The 23,500-nt window shown below is 39.3% G+C and overlaps 2 protein-coding genes across 2 annotated transcripts; both read right to left on the minus strand.

Annotated features, from left to right (window-relative positions):
- Positions 1-1,483: 1,483 nt before the first annotated feature.
- LOC117468917 (protein FAM181B) lies at positions 1,484-3,456 on the minus strand. The gene has a single exon (XM_034113289.1). The coding sequence runs from the start codon at positions 3,219-3,221 to the stop codon at positions 2,259-2,261; it is 963 nt and encodes a 320-aa protein (XP_033969180.1). The 5' UTR covers positions 3,222-3,456; the 3' UTR covers positions 1,484-2,258.
- Positions 3,457-6,608: 3,152 nt separating this feature from the next.
- prcp (prolylcarboxypeptidase (angiotensinase C)) lies at positions 6,609-22,484 on the minus strand. Its single transcript, XM_034113006.1, has 9 exons — positions 22,005-22,484; positions 18,605-18,745; positions 18,419-18,520; positions 17,584-17,765; positions 16,869-17,026; positions 12,566-12,738; positions 9,781-9,948; positions 9,475-9,662; positions 6,609-7,694 (listed from the first exon to the last, which is right to left on the minus strand). The coding sequence occupies exons 1-9, from the start codon at positions 22,176-22,178 to the stop codon at positions 7,478-7,480; spliced, it is 1,503 nt and encodes a 500-aa protein (XP_033968897.1). The 5' UTR covers positions 22,179-22,484; the 3' UTR covers positions 6,609-7,477.
- Between the last annotated feature and the right edge of the window lie 1,016 nt (positions 22,485-23,500).

The following is a 23,500-nucleotide window of genomic DNA, read 5'->3' on the forward strand; positions in this document are numbered from 1 at the left end:
TAGGATATTGCTGTATTACTATTTCTGGTCAAATACCATGACTGTAAATAGGCTAATACTAAAACAGCTGGATATCACAAGAAAAAAGTGTCTATTATCCCCACACACATAAGACTGCATGAAAAAAAGAAAAAAAAATTAGAATATATAATACATAATTGTTTTTATATTGAATTTGTTTTAAGTACAACAAGAAGCACACATAATGTATGTATTTATATAAAAGCATAAAAAAGCATTTAGACATTATATATGTGGCAATTCCCTTTTCCTGATAACTTGTACTTAAGCGTTAATCTGTACACCTTTACTTCTGAAGGGAGTACCCGCCATATTTGTGAATGTAAAAAAAGAAAGATAATCAACCTGTTTAATATTATATACAATGTTGAACAATGTGACTATCATTATTCTGCAAGAGTTCACCATGCAGACTTTACTGTGAGCCAGGATTTCTGCACTATGAATTGGACTTTCATCAGCCAGCAGAGGGTGGTACTAATGTATAGCCTACGGTTAGCAGGGTGATGGTATTCAAATGATCTAAAAAATGGTCTGGAGGTTTCAACAGACAACTTGCAGGAAATGAATAACTCCCATGCCCATATTAAGCCAGCAAATGGACTGATGGAGTGGTGCAGTAGTGAAAACTGGGAATTAAATATAAATGATTGTCATACTTCCTACATTTTTGCTTATTTTGAAAATGATTGTGTGAGAAGTTAATTAAGGGCAATGATGTTGAGAGTTAGAAAATGTACATGAACTTACTTTGAGGTGTTTATGTCCCACAGAGTGTTTACCAGCCGGTTCTCAGTCCCAGCAGAAATGTAAAATCAATCAAGCAGCACTGAATTATTTCTCCAGTGTGTACCAGTTGTTGTTTTTCCCTCAGAATTGTTATGATGTTTTCCCCTTTTGTCTAACATCTCAACAAATGAGACCGGAATTCCAATGTATTGGACCAGAAAGAAACAATGCTGGTTAACACTGCAATCAGCAATGTATTTCTGTGTCTTTTCAAGCAATTTAAGCGAGTATAAATACTTGAGTAAATGTACATTTGTTATACTGTCTGTGAGTAGAACAATTACAAACACCTATATGATGCAATGTAATAAAATACTGAAGTAAATTCTACCTGTTAAACCGTTTTTTACTGTTTGTGTAATGACTCAATAGTTTCAACTGATTGCATAACACACAAACCAAGGGTTACAGAGTAGTTCACAGTTGCAGATAGATGATAAAAGCATTGGAATAAATAAATAACAAGCAATACTATTTAACAAAACAGGAAAACTCAAGGTAGAGAAGCTTCAGGATTATGAGATAAGAATGGAAACACTTTGCATATTGTGCAGCCCTCAAAGGATATATAAGAGTGCAATGTGTATGTATTGATTTATTTACTTGCGATTGATTGCAACAAACTCAACTCTCAACAAAACCATGATTAACACAAAAACAGACACTGTTATACAATAATAAAGACCAGCTTTATTTTGTCCTCTTACAATAGCTAGATACATTTAAGGCTTTTCCAATCAATTGGATACAAGTGGTAAATCTGCCAGCTGTAAAATGTTGTAAAACAAACATTGCATCACACATTGTTCTAATAATCATTTCAGCAAAAATGATTTCCCCCTCTACACAGAACAGTTATTAATAGGAGTGCCTGGCTGAGTGTCAGCATGTTTTGTCAAATGTGACGAACACTTCTATAATATCTAGCAATAAGTGAGGTTCAGCGGACTACACCAACCACTATATCTGCAGCTTGTATGTTTTCTTTTTGTCCAACATGAAATTGTAAGAATGAAAAGTCTTCATATTAATGACCGGATTCACTCCACTGACAAAACTGAAACTCACCCAAAATGAGATGAATTTTCATTCTGACTATCATTAGAAATTGCCTGAGATAAAGAAAATAATATGTGAAACATCTTAACATTAAACAGAATAGTTAATTAGACTGGGATGTCGAAAAGGTAAATGGCATGCATTGACTTGAAAAAGCTTTGGACAGTTTCTCATGAAATACTATATTTGAAGTTGCTTGTTTTTCTCCAGGAAAGTGACACATGACGCAATGAGGAGATGATGCAAAATGATTAAATCCAGTTGCAATATTACTCCCACAACACATAAACAATATTGATAAAGTAATATCCAATTCTCTTAGCCTAGTGTTAAACTAATCAGAGCAATTGTATCTGCTTTTCACCAGCAGCACTTCTAAGAACAGTTTCTCATAGAGATGAATAGTTAGCTCTGTTATAACCACCACTTAAATCATAAGTGACCTGAGGTATGGAGCAGTCTGTGAAGAAGTTTGGGAAGGCCAAAGTGCACAGTGCGTTGTCCTCTATGGACCCAGGAGCAGTCTCAGAGGGACAGTAGAGAGGAGGCTGGGCTGGGCCCGTACGAAGGCTCTCCTCTAGTTTCTTAGAGGGTCCCGAGCAGCTAGTCCAGGGCTCGGAGTACAGCAGTCCACCAACTAAATGATGAGCATCGTATGAAGCAGGATCCAGGCCTCCCATCTCTGGCAGCACACGGACCGGCATACTTTGATAAAGGTCCTGGTCGCTCACCATGTTGCTATAATCAGGCCCCAAGAGCTCGAAGAACTCCGCAGCCTCAGGATTTCCTCGCTCCAAGTCCTTCAGCGTCATCCCAGATGTGGAGCTGACTTTTGAGCAGTTGGCAGGCTCGGTGAAGAAAGAGGGGGGCAGATTGCGATGCCTTAGGGGTGGTTTCTTGGCTTTTTCACCTCTTATATCCTTCACAGGGCTGAACAGGGCTGCCAGGCTCTTGCTCTGTAAGTTTGCCTGGACTCCATCGCGTTTAGGCAGAGTTTTGCTCTGCAAAGGGCTGGGTTGAGCCAGGGGGGAACCCTGTCTTTTAACAGCAGTATCTGCTACATTTCCTGGTGTTATAATGCCGGTGCACCTTTTGATCTGCTTCTGTAGATACTTCCGGTGGTTGACTTTCCTCTTGGATTTCACCGGCTTGTCCAGAGCCAGCTTGATATTGCTGGAGGCTGAGTCTATGAAGCTCAGCAGGTCCCTAGTGGTCTCTTTGTAGTCCTCGTCATTTTCTGCCTCACCGAGGAGACTCCCATCCAGGCCTTTCTCCACCTCATACTCCATCACAGAACCAGGGAAGCAGAAAGTCATGAACTGAGGGTTCATGATTGCAGTCTGAACAGCCATTACTCTGTTGAGCCCAGCGGCTAGACCTGTGGCATCCGCTGTGATCCCTGAACGAAAAGTTTCTTCACAGCATGTCTCTCTCCAAACACCTGGGCCTGATGCAGCTCATGAAGTTGCTGCACACATTCCAGAGTAGAAGTGACGGGCTCTGAGAAAAGCAAGGAGATCTTTCGGGGGGCTGGACTAATGATGTCAGAACATCAAAGAGGAGGGGCAAAGAGAGCGCAGGACTTAACTCTTTGCTTGTGCCTGACCACCTGCATCTAAGAGGGATTTGTCTGAAATTCCCTGCTGTGTTGAAGACAATAAACTCTGTCAGAACTCTCCCCCTCTAGTTTAACTGTTTGTGTGTGCTCTGAACCAAAAACGCTTTCATGAAACTGAAGGAAATTACTGTAACAGTGAGCAGAAAACCTTTGAAATACACATGAATAGTAGAGTCTTTTTCTGGGTAGAATTACTAAACCAAAATCTGTCTTTTAAACTATTTGTTACATGATTATTAAACAAACAACAACAAATAACTAAACCAATTTCTTCAGCAGTAACATTTTCTCCAACAATCCACAACTAATATCATTATTCGTGTGATTCCTGGTTGCTTTTCAAAACATTTTAACCACCATTCAAACACCATTATGTGTTTCCTTTCTGGATTGACAAATGGAAGTTAAGTTGTAATCTAATTACTGCTCATTTAGGCACTGAAACAAACCACAAACCAAGGCTCTACAGTAGTGAGAAAGGCTTCTATTCTGTGGGAAAATCTTTGTGCACAAACAGATGCCACTATTAGGGGGAATCTTCCCAACTGCTCGCTTGTGTCTTAATCTGCTTATGGCAAAAGTTGATTTCTTGTGCAATCCCAGGCTAGTGGGAATTTCTGCCCTGGCTTGACAACTATTATGGGCTGCCTTTGACATAAAGCCCTACAGGGTCTAAATAGCCTCTATTCTTCGCCCGGCAGTGAAAGGGAGCTTTGTGCCAGAGATTCATTAAATTGCACCTCACAGCCCCTTCGTAAAATGGGTCTCAATAATGAACAGTCGATTTAACTAGAAAAGCTGCCGGAGCTGTTAAATTAAAGGGGAATAAAGTGCAGTTCAGGCTCAGTGTGCCAGAAGAAATGTTGACCTTAAGAAATCCTGGGTATGAAACTTCTGTTGTAAACAATAACGTATTTACAGGAAGTTTGTTGGCCGGCAGTGAATACAACGAAGGATGTGTCCAAGAGCCAGATTGTTACGCTGCCAGCTCTTATCCCAATTTAAGTGGAATTTCAACTGAGTTTCAAGTGTATAGACTATAAGACATAGTTTAACCACACACTACAAATGTACAGCATTTACACATATTTGTATTTGTTCGGCAGAGAATGCAGAAAACTCATTTTATGATTATTATTACAATACGTTATGCTGCAGCTGAATAAAAAGATCCCCCCTCTTACTGAAGTGCATGTTGAGGTGAGGCAGTGACTCATTTAAGAGTTGAAAAGAAAAGTCTGAAGCAGAAGGGGAGTGAGGCCGTAAAAAAATTCTTTCTTATGTTAATTCCTGGGGAGAAACAGCGAAAGTGATAGCACTGATCTAATTATCTGTGGCTTAACACAAGTCTGTGACTGAAAATACAGAAAAACTCAAATCTAAAAGCAACAACAAAGAATATATTTTCCATTTATACAGATGGCCTTTTGATTTGACTAGAAAAACAAGAATTCATGTGTGGGAACTGCAGAGACTTTCCATATTCAAATCTACTGGAGTAATTGCCAAAACAAATTGTTGCAAATTCAACTTTGAGTTCTTCACAGTGATAAGTGTCAGAGGAAAACGAAGCTGAGGCCGCATCACAACAACTCATGAATTCAGGAGTAAGCTTTCAACGCCTGCTCAAAGTGATTCTGCCTCCCTCTCTTAGCTAGCAGCACAATTTTGGCAAAGTGACATCATCACAGGCAGCTATATCCCCCCCTTTTTTCCCAGTCAAGGGACTTTGCTTTTGTGCTGGTGGGTCATTCACATCAGAGAGCCTGACGCACAGACCCCGGAAACAAGTTTCTATTGTTGCTTAAAGGCTGAGAGGGAGGGAGGGGATGGGTGGGGGCAGAGCAGCTCGGAAACAGCATGTAAACTGAGAGCATTTGACTTGTTTCTACTCCTGAGACCCTTAGTATGAGGTCAATTGTTAATTTATTCCTTTAATATATTTTATTTGGCCAGAATCAATGAGGTCAAACGATTGTATTTTCAAAATCTCATTTGGTTTGGTGCTTTGGGGGAATTTTTATTTGGAGAAAAGCATTAGTAGTCTGCAGTGCCTTTTCCAATAATCAAATTGCTACACAAGACCCATATTTTCTGGATAAAGTTAAACACTACAACCACAATATACATTTCCTTATTCCGCAGCACCCAACTTAGAGGGAGAAGGGTGCAACGTGATGTCACACACACAGGCTTAATCTCTTCCTACTACTGTGTGGTCCCTTGTCTGAGCAGGGACATACTCAGAGTTTGGGGTCGAGAGAATACTAATAACACCTTTGATTGATGGCCAGTGTCAGAGACTAAGAAAAGGCTGGCAAAATTAATGACCTCTCAAAGTCCTGAGAAAAGTTTTAAGGGTGGCATTTAGTCCGTCCTCCCCCATGTTTAGCTAGGTTTCTTTCTACTGGGATGTCTGAAATCCAGTCAAGCCTGTGACAAAATGCGGAGAAGTCAGGCTTTGTGCCTCCTGGTAGAAAATCATCCCACATACCAGTGCAGGACATGTTCCCCATCTGCTTCACAAAGTCATGTTATGTCAGAGCTTTAAAAGAAAGGGGGGGCAAGAATAGTTCAAAGGAAATAAAAAAAGTGTTCATCGCCCGTCTTAGTATTTTCGTGACATTTGAATATTTTAGCTTGACGTTTAAAAAAGAGGGAATAAAAAGGAGAACTACAAAAGGATTCTTGGTTTCTGCTTTCCCTCATCCACTCACCGCTTCACTCTTAACCTTCCATCCGCCCCTCTCCACCTCCCTGGCACCCCAGGAGTTGTATTAATAATATTACTAGCAGGGGGGGAACAAACCAGGGTCTATGGGCTGCCTCTGTGCTGCAATTTAGGGCTTTAATGGCAGGCAGTGAATGAATGCGTGCCAGGGGGAATCCCACAGGTTGGTCGGCAGGGGTGAGGTCAGCAGGCGTAGCTGCAATAATCTCCCACCACTGACTTTATTGGCCTCCTCCGATTGGGCTTTTATTAAATCTCAGCCGCATGAAATTGTTCCTGCTAGGTGGAAGTAACTCTTAAGTCTCAGTGTCTCTGAAACAAGACAAAGAGTGGGCTCAACATAGCAACAGTACATCTAAACATGATTAAAAGACACTGAGAAAGACTATATGACCGTATCATAAGCAGGTTTTTAATCAGTTAGTATGGAAGACTTCTTTGGAACGACAGCATTTTACACAAAGCTAGTATAAGACATAAATAGACATCTTCAAAAGGCCAGGAGGACACTCTTCTGTGAACAATAACATATCAAATGTAATAGCAGACTTTGTGCAGAGTAACAGAATGATTTTCTTTCTATTTGGTGCCAAACTATTCTCCTGAGACGTCTTAAAAATGTCAAGAACTAACATCAGACTGTACATTCATTTGAAAGAACAAATAGATCTGAGTGTCAACAACAAGAACAACAAATCCCTTAGTTGCTGACAAAAATTGAATCAAAGATTTGAATAACTGAATGTATCTGTGATTATTACACTGACAACAGGAAAACACTAGCTTGGAGGCAGAGAGGCCATAATGGGTTTTTGGCAAATTTTACATGGTAGAAAAAGAACAAAACGAGCATGATCCAGTCTTTTCATGATGATAATGTGATTACATGAATTAACAAAGGAAGACATTTAAAAAGCACTGTTATCACAAGCATATCTCATTTTTCTCTCATACCCCTGTAGCCCTTTGACATTTAAAAGTTTGGCATAAAGAAATGGAGTGTGCTTGTATCGGACAAAGAAAATGATTAAGATTCTAAAACACCACCATTTGATTAATGACATGGTTATTCAAATTAAAAGGGTTGTTGATTTTTTTTTATTTATAAAAAGGTCATCTTTCAAAGGTAAAAAAATCTTCCCCCACATTAATTAAAAAAGGCACACACTTTGGCATAATGATGCAGAGGTCACCCTGTTGAATACCATGTCAGATCAATTAAAGCTAGGTAATCCTGGTAGGGGGACATTGTGCTGCTTTCAGGGTCTGGGGGGTGGATGCAGTTTGGCCTGGCTTATCCACTCTCGGAAATACTTCACCTCTAACGCCCGAGCATGGCGGACTGGAGCTGTGTCCTGGGCGTTGCTGTAGCGGAGGTCCAAGTGATGGGCGCCGTCAGGAATCATTATGGACACCAGAGAATCTGTGATGTTGTGGGTCACTCCGCCAGAAGACCACGGGTCCAGTCCTCCGTTACTGAAATACAACAGCATAGGATCAGACAATGTTTACCACAAGGTTGATTCAGGGTATTTAGAGCTACACAATAATTGGGGACTTTTGGTAGAATTGTTTTGCAAAGTATACATTTTATGCACATAAAAGGTTTTCTTTATCTTCTAAGCTACACAAACTTAACAGGTGGTTCATTTATGTAATTAAGTTAGTTTAGTTAAAGTGGCCAAAGACAACTTTTTAACTACTTTCAAGTCCAACTGGTATTTCCAAGTACAATTATTGTTGTCGCAAAAAGTCAATCGGATCCCTTTCATTTTCCCAAAGAGCCTTATAACTGCCAAGAACACAGTAATATCAATCTCAATCTCAATCTTTATTTATTTATATAGCACATTTAAAACAACCTTCAGTTGACCAAAGTGCTGTACAGGCAATAAATATTAAATAACACAATGGGAGTACAATAATAAAACAATAATTAAAAACATGATAAAAAGCACAATAACTAGAAAAATATTTTAAAAAACACATACAAATGTAAAAATGTAATGTTCAACTAGTATTAAAAGCCAGTGTAAAGAGGTGAGTTTTTAGCTGAGATTTAAAAAGTTCAATAGACTCAGCAGTCCGGATATGTACTGAGAGGCTGTTCCACAGTCTGGGAGCTGCAACACTGAAAGCCCTGTCACCTCGGGTTTTTTTCCTGCACCGAGGAACCACCAACATATTTTGCTGAGCTGATCGCAATGCTCTAGCTGGAGCATGGCGGTGCAACAACTCAGACAGGTAATGTGGTGCCAGTCCATGCAATGATTTAAAAACAACAAGTAAGTACTTGAACTGGATCCTGTAACTGACAGGAAGCCAATGAAGGTCTGCCAAAACGGGTGTGATGTGGTCATAACGTCTCTTCGATATGATAAAAAAGCTTATTAAAATAGTAGAAGGAATGCCAACTTAAGGTTTCAAACCCTCTTAAGTCCCGTAACAACTCATTAAACAAATAGTTATTTTTCCAGTTGTTCTATTTCTGCTACCAGATAACACATACTGATAGCTAACAGGGAAAACATAAGCCCTATCCTCTTCCTGTTTTGGTTGCAAAATGGTTGACGAGCCTTAACATTCATTTTCCAGAAGATCATAAACCAGAGGCTGCCAGTTGTATAGTGTAAGCTAGGCTAATAGAAACCCAATGAAATTGCAGATGGTGTTATTATTCCGTAGCCATTATATCAACATTTACCTAATAAGGACAAGCTAAAAGAAAAACATGTCACTTTAAACCACCCGAAATTCCCACCAAAAAAACATGTGGCCTTGGACATAAAATACAGAATATGAAAAAGACAAAATGTGCTACACAATATAATAAAACACTCAACTGTGTATGTCAGTATCTGTCAACCTCCCATGTGGGCGGTAAGATACTGCTGTTTCTATTTTTGAGCGCCTTTCTTTAATGATTGGCATTTGTTATGACATGTATTTCAGTTGCTTTGAAAGCTCACACATTACATTTCTGAGTGCCACCCAGTTTATTGCTTGACAAAAGCTGCTAATTGGTAGTTAACCTAACAAGACCCACCTCAGTGTTTGTGATTGAGCCACATCAGAGTCAGTGCTTTTTCATTTAAGTTTTACATACTTCAGTCTACCTCCTGTGGCTACCCAGGTGGATACTTTTTGTGAGTCTGCAATAAAAGCCAGTCAGAATCTGCAGTTTAAAGACTCTCACTGCGCCTGCCAGATCCAGGAAACACAGGGAACCTTCTGTCTGCCATTTTATTATTTTTACCTGAAGATGATGTTGCTGTGGGAGGCGATGTCCTTCGCCCCGTAGACTGTGCCTGCCCAGTCAGCTCGCGGCCTGACACCAAACATGGCGTAGCACTCATCAGAAAAGGCCTGGAAGTTCCACTCCTCGGGTTCAAACATATCCTGGACGCCATCTGTGCACATGGGCATCACCATCTCTGTGCAGGCCTGGGAGAGAGGGCGTGAACACATATTCATTGTGACAGGTAAAGCTGCCCTGTGCCACATCTGGGCTGTGATTTATTCAAAATGACACGCCTGATCCCTGCGCTCTGTGTCAGCTCACCTGGTAAAACCAGCCGAGGAGGCCCAGGCTGCCGGTCGCTGTCTGAGATGTGTTGAGACAGGAGGAGCTTCCGGTGTAGTTGTAGTAGACCTTTGCTGCCTCCGAGACACCGTGCAGCAGCTGGAAGTCGGACACAGAGGGATCCAAAGCAAGATGCTTGCAGACCACCTTGGAAATGATAACACAGGAACAAGAAAACACCAAGAATGAACAAGAAGTTTGTGATTGCGTTAGAGTTTAGACAAGCTGTATACCTTCCTGTGGTCCTCAGATCCAATTTGACCCTTTTCCAAATGTTTTTATGTTGGGATAGGGGGGAATTTGATCTAACTGCAACAAAAACCTTACTTTTATTATAAATGTATAATATCCACGTCTTCCCGTGTCGAATTTGTAAATGTATAAAACGTTTTAGCTATTTATTATCTAAAAAAATGAGGTTACATTTTGTTTAAAGGATTTCTATTGACCATACATTCCAAAAAGAAGACTCAAACTTGTGATAATGAGAATAAAACCCAAGTGTAACACAAAGTTGATATTTAAATTTGAATTTTGGAGGACTATAATTGTTGACCGGTTGACGGGAAAACAACAAAAAGTTACAGATAAATACAGCGGCATGCCTTTTTGTTTAAGCTTAGAAATAGAAATATCTTGTTCCCGTATGGTTCTCCATATTGTTTACAAGACTGGACCTTGTTTTCTTGTGGCCCATAAAGTGTTTTTCCACATAAAAAGTGGTGGCGCCTGATTAGCATATGAAATTCCTTGGAATCAACTTGAATTTATGGCTCTAATCTTGGCACGGGAGGAAAAAAGCGTCCATTAACTTTAAGGCAATGATCTACATTTTGCTAAGTTTTGCTGTCCGTACGGCTATTTTGTTATTTGTTATTTTGGCCATGGTTGATCTCTCGGAATAAGTAGCATGGATGATAAATATTTGCGTTTCAGCTTTTGTTTAATTTCACTGCGAGTTGTTATGGTTGCAGCGGCAGAGTTGGCTGTTGTTCTGCACTCTTTGTGAGGCGGAGAAACTGGGCTTTCTTGTATGGAGGTTGGAGGGGAGCTGAGCTAGTGTGGAGTCTGTTACTAAGGCTTTTGTCTGAGGACTGGGGAGGAGTTGGTGGTCGATGGATGAGGAGGGCCACAGACATGTCCAACCAAAGATTTATACTGTGAAAAAAAAACACTGCAATTGCTCCAAAGCATCTTCTCCCTACTTTTCAGATAGGATTAGGCTTATACATTCATCTCTGCCAACAGATTTCCTTCCTCTAAGCCCTCAATACCCCGTTCTCACACTCACTCAGATAATCACATTAGCTTTGTCATTAAAAAAGCTCCTCTTTGCACCCACTGCCTAAACCGCTTAAACCACCCATAGGGGTCGCATACATTAAAGGCACGGAGCCAAAAAACTCAAAATGACCATTTAGGGTTTATTTCACCTGACATGGTTCTCCTGGGTCTATTCAGCGGCTCAACGATAACCAAATAAGCAGACAAAAAATGTATCACACGACTAAAAGTTTTAGAAAGTCTGCTGGAGGAGGGGTGTCGAAGCACCAAACAGAGTTGGGGGGTCGGCAGCAGAGCTTGGTTTATTCACGTGACCTCTGTGGGACTAATAAAGGTATTCTGATTCTGATTCTGATGCCAAGGTGACTTGTAGAATACACTGAACTGAAGTCAATCAGCCTCCGCAAGACAACCGCTATACTGTCACCAGCTCTTTTACATAAAAACTGTTGGAGCTATATATTGCTTTATATTATTTAATAGTTAAACATTTATTTTTCTTGCTGTTTGTGTTTATAGTAAATGTATTCTTGGTTAGTGTCGTTATTGAAGTGAGTTAAAGTAGTAGTTCTCTTATTTTGAAGGCATGTTTGGGCACGGGGTGATTAGAGCATCTGGTGCAATGCTATATATTGGAGACAGGTGGCGGTGGGAGTAGAGCACTGTCTTTTTACCAGTGTGATTCAAGCAGGATAAAGAAGAAAAGTCATAGGAAAGGCTTAAGGAAAGGAATATAGGAAACCTGTTCATTGTTCTTTTGTAAATGATATTGGATCATGGAATCAAATGCACAAATGGAGATTCTTGTCTGGACTTGGATCATTGCCCTGCGTAAGATTCGCTAACTAGGGCCTCAGCGGCAGTGATATTTTAAGTTTATGATCCGTTTTATTTCTATATGATTTTGGCCGCTGACTTTTTGTAATGTTGTGAGTTAAAAAAAGAAAAAAAAGTAATGAAAGTTGCTTTGTTTTTGCAATTTTGGCAAGTTATGTGATTATTTTTTCCCCAAAAAGTGTCCATTGAAGTATGTGTAACAGTCTCTTTTTAAATGAGAGCGGTGAGCCTTTTGTTTTGATGGCCTCACGAGCTGCTCTGGGCAAGTGTCCTCTTTCTGTGCCGCCATGTGAGCGTCCTCAGAGGAACACCTCAGAGATCTGAGGGAGTGTGCAGATGAAAGGGGCATTGGTACGACACACCAAAAGAATAGCTGCTCATCTAAAGAATACTTAAAATTTAAAAAGGAAACCAGACCCCTTATGAATATTAATGAATTGAATTGACAGCTTTTGTAAACAAAGGCTTCAACGACCACAACAAACACTTCGGCGGCTGAATCACACATTCACTGCAATTTAGGGCAGGCCAAGTCAGCCGCTTCACCAAGGACAAACTTCATTTCAAAAGTAAACAGTGACAGTAAATGAATTTAAAGTTAAGCTGGAACTTTAAATTGTTTTACTAAAGTAGATGTTTGTACCTCGATCGGCCAGGGAGGAAGAGGCTGCAGAAAGTTTGCCTCGTAGGGATAGTCCACCATAGCCAGATTCACCCAGGTCTCCTGAAGCCAGTTCTTGAAGCCCACCGCATCGTTCCTGTTCTTAAGAGGTGCGCATAAACTGAATTCCTCTGACAGCCACTGAAGACCAGATGCTTTTAAAAAGGAGCAAAAAAGGTTTAAATGTCATCACTTTAGCAAATCCATTTTCATGTGAACTGCATTTGTGTCTACTACTGGGAACTCAAATGTGACATTCTCATTTGAATAAAGATAAACAAAGGTTATTTTGTTAGCACTTAAGGACTACAGCTCTCTTGTGTCGTTATAGGATATGATCAAATCCTCAGGATAGCTTTAACTGCAGAATGCTAATGAAATAACAATTATATCATAGTGGTTAGAGTGAAAGGGTGCTCACATTTAAGGAGCAAATATCCAAATGAATTTTGTGAGTAAGCACTTTATATTTTAACCATCAAAGTTAAATCAAGTAGTACATTTAAACTTTTTTTTTTCTAAGCTAGGAATCTCAAGTCTTTAGGACAGATCAACCAAAATACAGCAACAAACAACAACATTCACACAAGGGGACAACTAGAAGCTTCTTTTTCACATTTTTTGGGCTAAAATCATCTTAATGTTTACCCTGTTTAATTGTATTTTGGCTGATAATGACAAACACCAGGGGCCTCATTTATAAAGCCTTGCGTAGGATTGGCGTGGGACGGTTGCTTACGTAGGACAAAGCAAATAAATACGCACAGACATTTTCCGATTCATAAAAATCTGCGTACCGGCGCAGGACTTGCGTGCGGCACATCCTACGCCGGTTTCAAGCAGTTTGAACCAGAGTAGCAGCATGGAGGTCGGATCGTCACCAAAATAAATAAATAAATGGTCCGAAAAAGGTTAATGACGAAAAAAAATACACATAACCTTCCTCAGGCAGTGTGTTTGTACCGGGGACAGGAGACACGTTGATGAGAAACTAAGAAATGATCGGGGAATCCCTCCGGAGTGGAGTCATGACGACTGGATCTGAATAATTTGTTTGTATTTGGTGGTTTGTGTTCCAGCTTTCGATCAGCAACTATATATCCATAATCCACCAGTTAAAGGAAATACAACTAATGTGTTGTGTTATATTAGCTGTACAATTTACCACATATGGTGTTCTTAGTTTCCATACCTCCTGTGTTTTACGAGCGACTTATCAAGTAGGCTATTGGCGAACGGCATAAAACATGATTAAACATGATAGTATATAAAACCATGCTCGTATCTACAACCTATAGAAATGCAAAACGGCCTCAGTTTAAAGTAATTCTGTCTGCTTACTGCATCATTTATGAGAATACATTTCTTAACAAGAGAACATAATTGAGGGGTGATCAATAACATTTCCGTATTTATTTATTTCTCCAAGTTATGTTTTTGTGTGCACTGAGGAGTCTCAAACAGGCGTTTGTTAAATCATTTTAAGATTGGCTTTAATCAATGTTTGAAAATGAATTCTTCATATATGATAAATGAGAGGTAACATTTTATTTATGGTATTATTTCCACATATTTCTCTCCATTCTTCCTTCTGCCAACGGTGTCGCAGTTTCTCGTCCCTCCCGTTTTTGTGCTTAGTGCGTACGCATGGGTCAGAGTGTGCGTGGAGGACCGCACATTTCCCCGTCAAGTTTGTTTTTTATAAAACGCAAACAGTGCGTAGAAACTGGCGTACGCCATCTTTTGAGCGTACGCACCGTTTATAAATGAGGCCCCTGGGGCCTCATTTATAACGCCTTGCGTAGGATTGACGTAGGAAGGTTGCTTACGTAGTACAAAGCACAAAAATAGGTACATAAATTTTCCGCCATTTTCCGATTCACAAAACATTGCGTACCGGCGAGGGAAGTGCGTACGGCACTCCCTACGCCTGTTTCCCTTTATAAATCACAATCGACTCGTAACGCCCATATTTGCCTATACATAGTCAAAGAAACGCCCATTCATTCATTCATTTTGACTGACTGCATGAAGAAGATCGCAGGAAATGACGATAGAACAGCTAAAAAAGACATCTCACACCGTGTCAGATTTAGGTTATTTTGGGCAGGTCGAGATAAATCATATTGTTTGGTGGATGCAGTTTGAACCAGAGTAGCAGCATGGAGGTCGGATCGTCACCAAAATAAATAAATAAGTGGTCCGAAAAAAGTTAATGACAAAAAAAATACACATAACCTAACCTTCCTCAGGCAGTGTGTTTGTCCCGGGGACAGGAGACACCCCCTTGATGAGAAACTGTAAGAAATGATCGGGGAATCCCTCCGGAGTGGAGTCATGACGACTGGATCTGAATTATTTTTGTTGTATTTGGTGGTTTGTGTTCCAGCTTTCGATCAGCAACTATATATCCATAATCCGCCAGTTAAAGGAAATACAACTAATGTGTTGTGTTATATTAGCTGTACAATTTACCACATATGGTGTTCTTAGTTTCCATACCTCCTGTGTTTTACGAGCTACTTATCAAGTCTTGGCAAACGGCATAAAACACGATTAAACGTGATAGTATATAAAACCACGCTCGTATCTACAACCTATAGAAATGCAAAACGGCGTCAGTTTAGACGTTATTCTGTCCTCCTGCTTACCGCATCATTTATGAGAAAACATTTCATAACATTAACACAACATATTCGAGGTGGTTTTAAATAGCATATCCGTATTTATTTATTTCTCCAAGTTATGTTTTTGTGTGCACTGAGGAGTCTCAAACAGGCGTTTGTTTAATCATTTTAAGATTGGCTTTAATCAATGTTTGAAAATGAATTCTTCATATTTGATAAATGAGAGGTAACATTTTATTTATGGTATTATTTCCACATATTTCTCTCCATTCTTCCTTCTGCCAACGGTGTCGCAGTTTCTCGTCTCTCCCGTTTGTGTGCTTAGTGCGTACGCATGGGTTAGAGTTTGCGTGGAGGACAGCACATTTTCCCGTCAAGTTAGTATTTTATAAATCGCAAACATTGCGTAGAAACTGGCGTACGCCATTTTTTGAGCGTATATCCCTTTATAAATGAGGCCCCTGGACATTACACAACTTGCTTATGTTTAATGTAATGTGATGCTATCTATCAAAATTGCTGTGCCATGGCTCAAATAAATAATTGATCTTGTATTGGTGTGACATTTTCTCTACACAAATAATCAATATTTAAAGGAATTGAAAAACGATTATCTTCATCTCATTCTGTTAGAGATATTATCAAACTGCAATCTCAATTTATTTGATTTGGATTAAAGCGATGGTAAAGAGGTGTGTACCACTTTTTAATAAGACATCCGTTACATAGTATCTATAATCAGTAACTCGTGGCTTTACAAAGAATAACATAACAGATATAAGCAGATCCTTTGGGTTGCCAGGTTGTGGACCATTATCCTACAACAGGACACTTCCTTTGTCTTTATAGTTAAATGTCAAATTCATCAGAAAGGAAATGTATTGATTGCTATTGATATTGATTGATATTGATTGATATCACATTTTAATGAAACTAAGCATGAACGAAACTAAGAGCTAACTTATACAGAAAAAAACTATAAATCAAGCCAGTTAATACAAATATCAAACCATTGCTAAAGTGCACCTTATTAGAACCTTTTTTCATTGCTGATAACAACTGATGGTGTGATGTAAAAAAGTAGCACTTAATTCAATAAAGCATTTCCTACAGTTGAGGGTTGTGAAAATGGAAAAGGTGGGGACACTTTCTTATTTATATCTGAGCAGAATACTAAAGAGTCTAAATATTCTGAGTTATGCAGGTTGTACATTTTATGGATTCATACATTATAATCCGTCATCTGTGGAGAGACTCTAGATTTTATACCCAACAGATCGAGTTTGAGTAAACGCTGTCTGGTTTCAAGCTTTAGCACACAGTCAATCAAAATCACAAATTTAGACCATCTGTACAGACGTGTAGAAACTCTAAAAACCAGGATACCTTATATGAGAATTTTTTTTTTCTTTTTTTGGTATGTTGTAATTATTCAATAAATCATATTGTGTAGTCATATATTGTGTTGACAGATGTTATGATGCGTGGATTTCTTCTTTATCATGTCGTCTTTTTTCCTTTTCACCTTTTATTCCACTTGTTTCATTTGTATGCTTTTGCACAGTTATTGCTACAGTTCATCCCTTCACATCCATAAACTGATAGTATTATTGTTATTTGCAAATGTTCTACAGATGCATTTTCACTGTATGACTTACCAGTGGAGGAGACATTGTTAATAGCCTTCCAGGACTTTCTGATGTTTGCATCACAGTTATACCCACTCCTGGCAAAGTCCTGTGTGACTACTTTGTAAAAGTCTCCACATGGCACCATACCAGGGAACTGCCATATTGGTGCGGAGGCTGCCAGAGCTCTGAAACAATAAGAAGCAAAAACTATTTAAATTTTTATCTCAAATTTACACAAGCTGCACATCCATTATGCTGGTAGTGATAAGAGCATTTTTGTAACATGTTTGCTGGGGCTGCATAGTGATTTTAAAGTTAATAGATTCAAACTCTTATACCTAATGTCACATACATGAAGTGCCTCTGTAGTGTCCATAGCAAGCCCCTTTGTTAAAAACCTTTTACTAATGTTTGGAGCTGCAAACATTCAACGTTTCCTGCTACATTAAGGGTCCTTCCCCGTTGAAAGCAGGACCGCTGACTCAAAAAAGCACTCAAGACACATCTGTTTGTCACAGCTTTCAGAGTTCAATCTCTCTCCTCTACATTTCTGTTTATTTCTGTTTTTTATCTTATTTTCTCATCCCTGCTGTGTGTTTTCCTTTTTGTCCCCCCCCACGGCCCATCTTTATATTGTAAAGCGTCCTTGGGTTTCTTGAAGAGGCGCTATATAATTCCAAGTTATTATTATTATCATTATAAATCAAACCTAAAGTCCCCAAGACTTGCTTTTATATCTTACCCAACCACAATATTGGGGTATTTCATCCTGAACCAGGCGGCGAGCATCCCTCCATAGGACCCTCCGACAGCGATGACGGGGCTCTGCTGCGCTGCAGGTAAACTTCCCTTCATGTTCTGAATCAGCACTGCGAAATCTGCCAGGGCCTGCTCTGAGGTCAGGTAGTTCAGGTGTTTGCTGTCCTGCAAGCAGATTCAAGATTCAAAGATTCAAAGGCTTTATTGTCATATTCACATAAGCTACAGTGGAGAAATGGCAATGATAATCTCATGACCCGAGCTCCTCCAACGATGCAAAATATATAATAAAATACAAAAATACAGATAAAAAAATTGTGCAAGAAGTCTATATACATGCAAATAGAATATGATATATACAATAACAGAATATTTATTAAAATATTGTAAAATAAGACGAAATAAAATACGGTTTATTGCGGTGATAACTATTTAGATAAATAAGTAGATGACAAACAGATGAATGTTTATCGAGGCACTTAACAGAGCTCAGGTGCTTAGCAGTCTTATGGCCTATGGGATAAAACTGTCAAGTATATATATAATGATATATATAATGAAGTATAACATTCGAAAAAACTGTCGAAAAAACTAAAATGACTGATAGTGAAATCAACATTTATCTTGTGAATACTAGGATTTAAGAAACACACACATGCCATTTGGGAATACATATCTTAAAATATATGCCTCAGTGTTGTTTCTTTTAATTTATTTATGATTGGGAGACCAAACATTTATGTTAAAACATGTAAGCACACTTATTAAATCAGATGTTATCATACAAAGATTCACTAATAGACTGCATCTCCCCTTACACTGTAAGAGTCTTGTCCAAATGGCAGGGACTCTCCATAGTAACGATGTTCTGCAAAAACCAGCATGGCGCCCAACTCCTCCGCAATTTCCCACATGAATCCCTTCAGAGAAAAACAATGACAGGTGTTGAATTAGAGTGGCGATTACGTGCGGTGTAAATGAAAGCTAACAGATGGGGTATTTACAGTATTGTTGCAGAACCAGGTGATGTCTCCTTCATTGCCGGTGTAAAACAAAATGGGTCCTCCAGGCTGCTGCCAGTGTTTGTCTGCCACAAGGTATCTCTGCTTAAAAGTGCCATCCTCTAGGAAACCTAAATGATCAATCTGGAAGAAATAAAAACATTGTAAGTGCAAATCCTACATTTAAATGAAGGCACAAACTCATCATAAATACTGTACCCTCAGTTGAGCAGAACTCACCAAAAGGTGCAATGGGTCAAATGTAAATGTGTCCATGAAATACAATGTTGCAAAAATATACTGATGTTAATCTAGAGATAGCATTTTAGAGGAAACTGCTAAAAGCTAGATGTGATCAGTGGACACCTGGACCCTTTCCAACTATGGTGTTTTGAAATAATAGGCCCTAGGTTGGATTCTAGGGTAATTAGCCCCAATTTGTATGAAAATATGTTGGAGCCGGTTTAAAGGACGCTCGATTAGTTCCACTTTAGATGAGCTCCTTTCATCCAACCTCAGGGATTCTGGGATATTTCTGGGATATTTCCTGTATTCTTTATTAAACAAAAGCAGAAAACACCAACCACCTCTCGGAGAAGACAGCCCCATGAGGCTGCGCAGAGTTGTCCGACCCTTGAAACAGCACCAACACTTCATACAAAATGTTTTTGTGTTGTTTTTTCACCCCCTCCTCACTCACTTCCCTCCTCAGTGGATACAAAGGACGCAGCAATTTTATGAGCCAGTGACACCAAAAAGATTCTGGGGCCTCAATGTGTCCATTCAAGCCTCGACTCCTCAGTGCTTGGCAATGCTATTAAGTGTGAGGGGACCATGGGACCGTTTAAAAGGAACATTTCGGCAGTTTGGCAGCAAATTAGGTTTCAGCGGTCATAAAAAAGTTTAAGTTAGAATTCTGCGCACAAAGCATTTAAAGTTGCTGTAAAAAGTTATAAGTAATGTATTTTGTGTGGTTAGTTACTTTTTATTCAAACCAGGTTTCTAAATTGTTAGAATTCATATTTTGGGAGCTAAACTCTTCAATTATTGAAATTCAAACTCTTTTGAAATGCAAACAGATATAAAACCATGACCTAAATGCAAACTAAAGTGGTTGAATATCCAAACCAAAAAAGGGCCCCTGGTGATACTGTATCACTTGCACCCACTCAGTATGCATATCACTAAACCTTTTAAAGTGGTTTCATAACAAATCCACAACCTGATGAGTAGTGCCACCCTGTGGTTACTGCAGGCAGCACATGAAGAACAGTTTTGTTCCAATTAAAATTAAATTCCCACACTTAACATCTACTGGACCAGAACTTTAGCTATTGGACGGGAAAAGAGACGCTTCTGTGGTGTTACAAACAAGCAATTGAAGGCAGGAGGGAAACCACCAAAGCATGTGCTCAAGTAAACTACAGCAGTTAAAGTGGAGGATGCTAAAGGACACTTCCATTTATTGTCTGGGGGCAAGATGCAGTGAAGAGGATTTCCTCTCCTAGTCCACTTGGTGCTGTCCTCGCAGCAGCATGTCCCACAGAGAGTGCAGACTATGGCAGCATGATTGATGATTATTTTTACACAAATAGCTGCTTCTGGTACTGGAGAGTGGATTGAAGGGATTTGTATTTGTTCTTCTTGTCAAGAAGAAGCACACAATTTGTTTAGTGATTGGGTGAGGAAAGCACATCAGACAACAAGACAATGGGCGTCAGAAGGGAGGAAACGCTCTTTATCTTCTTGTCAGCGTGTCTGATTAGGCAGGATGTCGTGGGTTGGACCAGGTGTGGAGCATTGTCTCCTAATCCAAATAATGTTCCACACATACACATCATCAGCTGTTTGATCATATGATATTAGATTACGGAGTGCAACTGTTGTTTTCATTGTCAATGAATAGTTTTCTTGATACATTGATTAAACGTTGGGTCTGATAAAAACAGTCCAAAACACATATTGGATCTAATATATTGCAATACAACCAAAGAAGGCAAATCCTTTAATTTGTCTGTGTGTATAAAGAAACACATATTGTGTGGTGATACACTATAAAAATATGTGTATTATTCTGAAGGGTTAATTAACCCTCTCACTTTAACTCATGCAAACTTTGATGAATCAGCAATAGCGACTGTTTCCACTGTTTTTACTTTCTTATGAACTCGATTGTATTCTCCCAAAGTTTTTGCAAATCAGGGCTGCAACTAGAAATCACTTTCATTATAGATTCATCTGTTGAATATGCTCTTGATTAATCGTTTGATCTAGAAAATGTCAAAAATCGTAATAAATGTCTATCGAAGTTTTATGTCTTTAAATGTCTGCTTTGTAAGTCAAAGGTCAAATGATATGTTCCTTAATTTGATAGAAAAGAATAGAAAAGCAGGAAATCTGCATATTTGAATATTACAATTACATAAATGATAACTCGATTACCAAAATAGTTGGGGATTATTTGTCTTTTGTTGAAGCTGTATCGCAAAGATGTCCAATGTCCAAGCTATGAGACAGGCTTAAACATGTGAATACGGCCACATACCTTGTCTATAAAGTTTGACTTAACATGTTTGGTTCTTGGTTGAGATTACCTTTCGCAACATCCCTGTATGAGTCAGGTTAGCATGATTGCGGCATGAAGACACAAGCAGGCATGTCACAGACTGTATGAGTCAGGGTCACATGTCACAAAACATGATGCTGCCACCTCAGCATACACTCAGCGTGCCACCTGATTCTCCATGAAGTAACAGTAAATGTAAATGTTAAGGCTGAATGAAGATCTCTCAAAGCCCCCTCAGGTAAAGTGTTTCACATTCAGTGGGCCCCGGAGACCTTTTCAGGCAGGGAGCCAAGGGGGGGTGCAGTTCCGCCGGCAGGAACAGAGCCAATAGTGGGTTTTCCCTTCACTACAGGAAGCCAGAGTAAAACAGCTATTGTCCACCGAAACAACACATGAACAACTTCTACTGGATTAAGATTTTAGAAAAAGAAAGTGTTACATAAAGGAGTAAACAGTAAACAATGAGCCCAAGTAGTGGTAAATAAAGTAGTAAGCACACTTTAATAAGCCAGTCATTATAAAATATAATTTTTTTAATTGTTTTGTTAAGATGCATATTGACAATAAAACACTAGCAAGATTACTATTTGTTTTTTCATTCAGACAAAATATAGGGATTATTTGTACTAATTATAATTACACCTTATCTACACTACTAAATGCAACCTAGTTTATACTATAGAAAACACACCAAACCTTTAAAGATGAAGTAAAACAGAAACTAGTGAAAGAGGAAGAAACTGCTTTGTGTTTGCTTTGTGAAGCATACACTGCACATAGTTTTCAAAGAACAGATTGTGAGTTTAAAAAAAATATATATATATATTTTGAACTCACCTTTTGGTCAAAGTAAAGTGTTTCATAGCTGATGGGGCTCTCAGTTGAGGAAGATGAGCCCCCACGCCTGGAGAAAAGTTGTTGTTTGAGGGCGATCACATGCAGACAGCCGAGACACAGCATTAAGATGCAGGTAACTGCAGCTCTGTCCACAAACCTCTCTCCAGCCTTCATTTCTGCTTCTGTCACACACAGCTCACAACACACTGATCTGACTTCAGCACATGATAGTCAAATCGCATGATCTCCCTTGCTGGCACTGTGAAGATGAGACCTGTCCCGTAAAAGAAAGGAAGTGAGATTCGCCTGTCAGCAAATCCAGAGAGGTGTAGTCAGACAGCATGTGACCTATATTTAGCAGCAGAGCAGAGACAGCCCGCTCGTGCACAGCAAGCATCAGGTTCAATGTCTGCTCAACACTTTAATAACTTTAATTTAACTGTAGCCGGCTAGCAGTCCGAAGAAAGCAGATCGGTTACCAATGTAAATAATGCTCGCAGTGGTTGATGGGAGTCTGAGTTTAACGTGGGCACGTTGCTGCTACGCTGGAAACACACCCGTTCAAAGCAAGTAATATACCGGAAACAAGTTAAAAGCACGCACCCATCACTAACGAGGCCATGTTACGTTTGTCACATGAATTAATCCCCTTTGTGTTGCCACGGTGTAGATGTATTAAACCTCTGATAATGTAAGACTTTTATTGTGAAAGTCTATAACGGAAATGGAAAATCAAGTAGGCAACTATTCCGTTTCTTTACACATTTCTTTACCATAATAGTTTAAATCTTACACAATTGTTTTTAACAAATATGTGTTTCATTAACATTCAATAGTTTTGTGAATATGATAATGTGGAGATTACCTATTTTTAAAATCACCAGTGCTCACTCACTGCCATTTAAAATGAAGGTCATTAGCAACAGGCCAGTTATATTTCCAAGTTGCATAGCCTGAATAAATTATCTTTAAAAAATAATTAGCAGTTCCTCTGGAGTCATCTTTGATGCTAGAAAAGGTTTATTCAATAGTACATAAAAAAACGACGGTTTAAGCCCTCTAGTGGGCAAAACAAGGAACTGCAATCAAGTCAAGTTAGCGTAAATGCATCCATGATAACATACTTGAACATAAATTGATTATTGACTCCTCTAAAGAATATATTCTGTGATGCTGTTTATACCTGTCACAACTGAGGCCTGTACTACGAAGCTGGATTTTCGCTTAGCCGGCTAAATTCAGGGAAATCTCGGGCTTTCCGGTCCTACGACGCTGGTTCTCTTTTTAGCAGGCTAGATTTCATGGTAACTTATGCTGAGCGGCAAACCTGCTCCGGAGCAGGTTAGGTGGCAGGCTAAGAGATCAACTCAGTGAAAGCACTGCCTGCTGACCAATCAGAGCTCCGTGTGCGGAGTTTAAAGCGATCAATTCATATGACAGGAGGAGAAAGGAAATACAGTTTAAACTGCCGTTGCAGGAAAGACGACCGGCCAAAA

Source organism: Trematomus bernacchii, unplaced genomic scaffold (genome assembly GCF_902827165.1).
Source record: "Trematomus bernacchii unplaced genomic scaffold, fTreBer1.1, whole genome shotgun sequence".
Lineage (NCBI taxonomy): Eukaryota > Metazoa > Chordata > Actinopteri > Perciformes > Nototheniidae > Trematomus > Trematomus bernacchii.

Bases quoted from the DNA above. Each gene is read 5' to 3' on its own strand.
- LOC117468917 (XM_034113289.1), bottom strand. From the start codon at position 3,221: ATGGCTGTTCAGACTGCAATCATGAACCCTCAGTTCATGACTTTCTGC.
- prcp (XM_034113006.1), bottom strand. From the start codon at position 22,178: ATGAAGGCTGGAGAGAGGTTTGTGGACAGAGCTGCAGTTACCTGCATC. The intron at 17,766-18,418 runs GTAAGGGGAGAT...ATCTGCTTGCAG, and splicing joins TTGGACAAGACTCTTACAGT to GACAGCAAACACCTGAACTA. The intron at 17,027-17,583 runs GTAAGATATAAA...TTATTGTTTCAG, and splicing joins TACCCCAATATTGTGGTTGG to AGCTCTGGCAGCCTCCGCAC.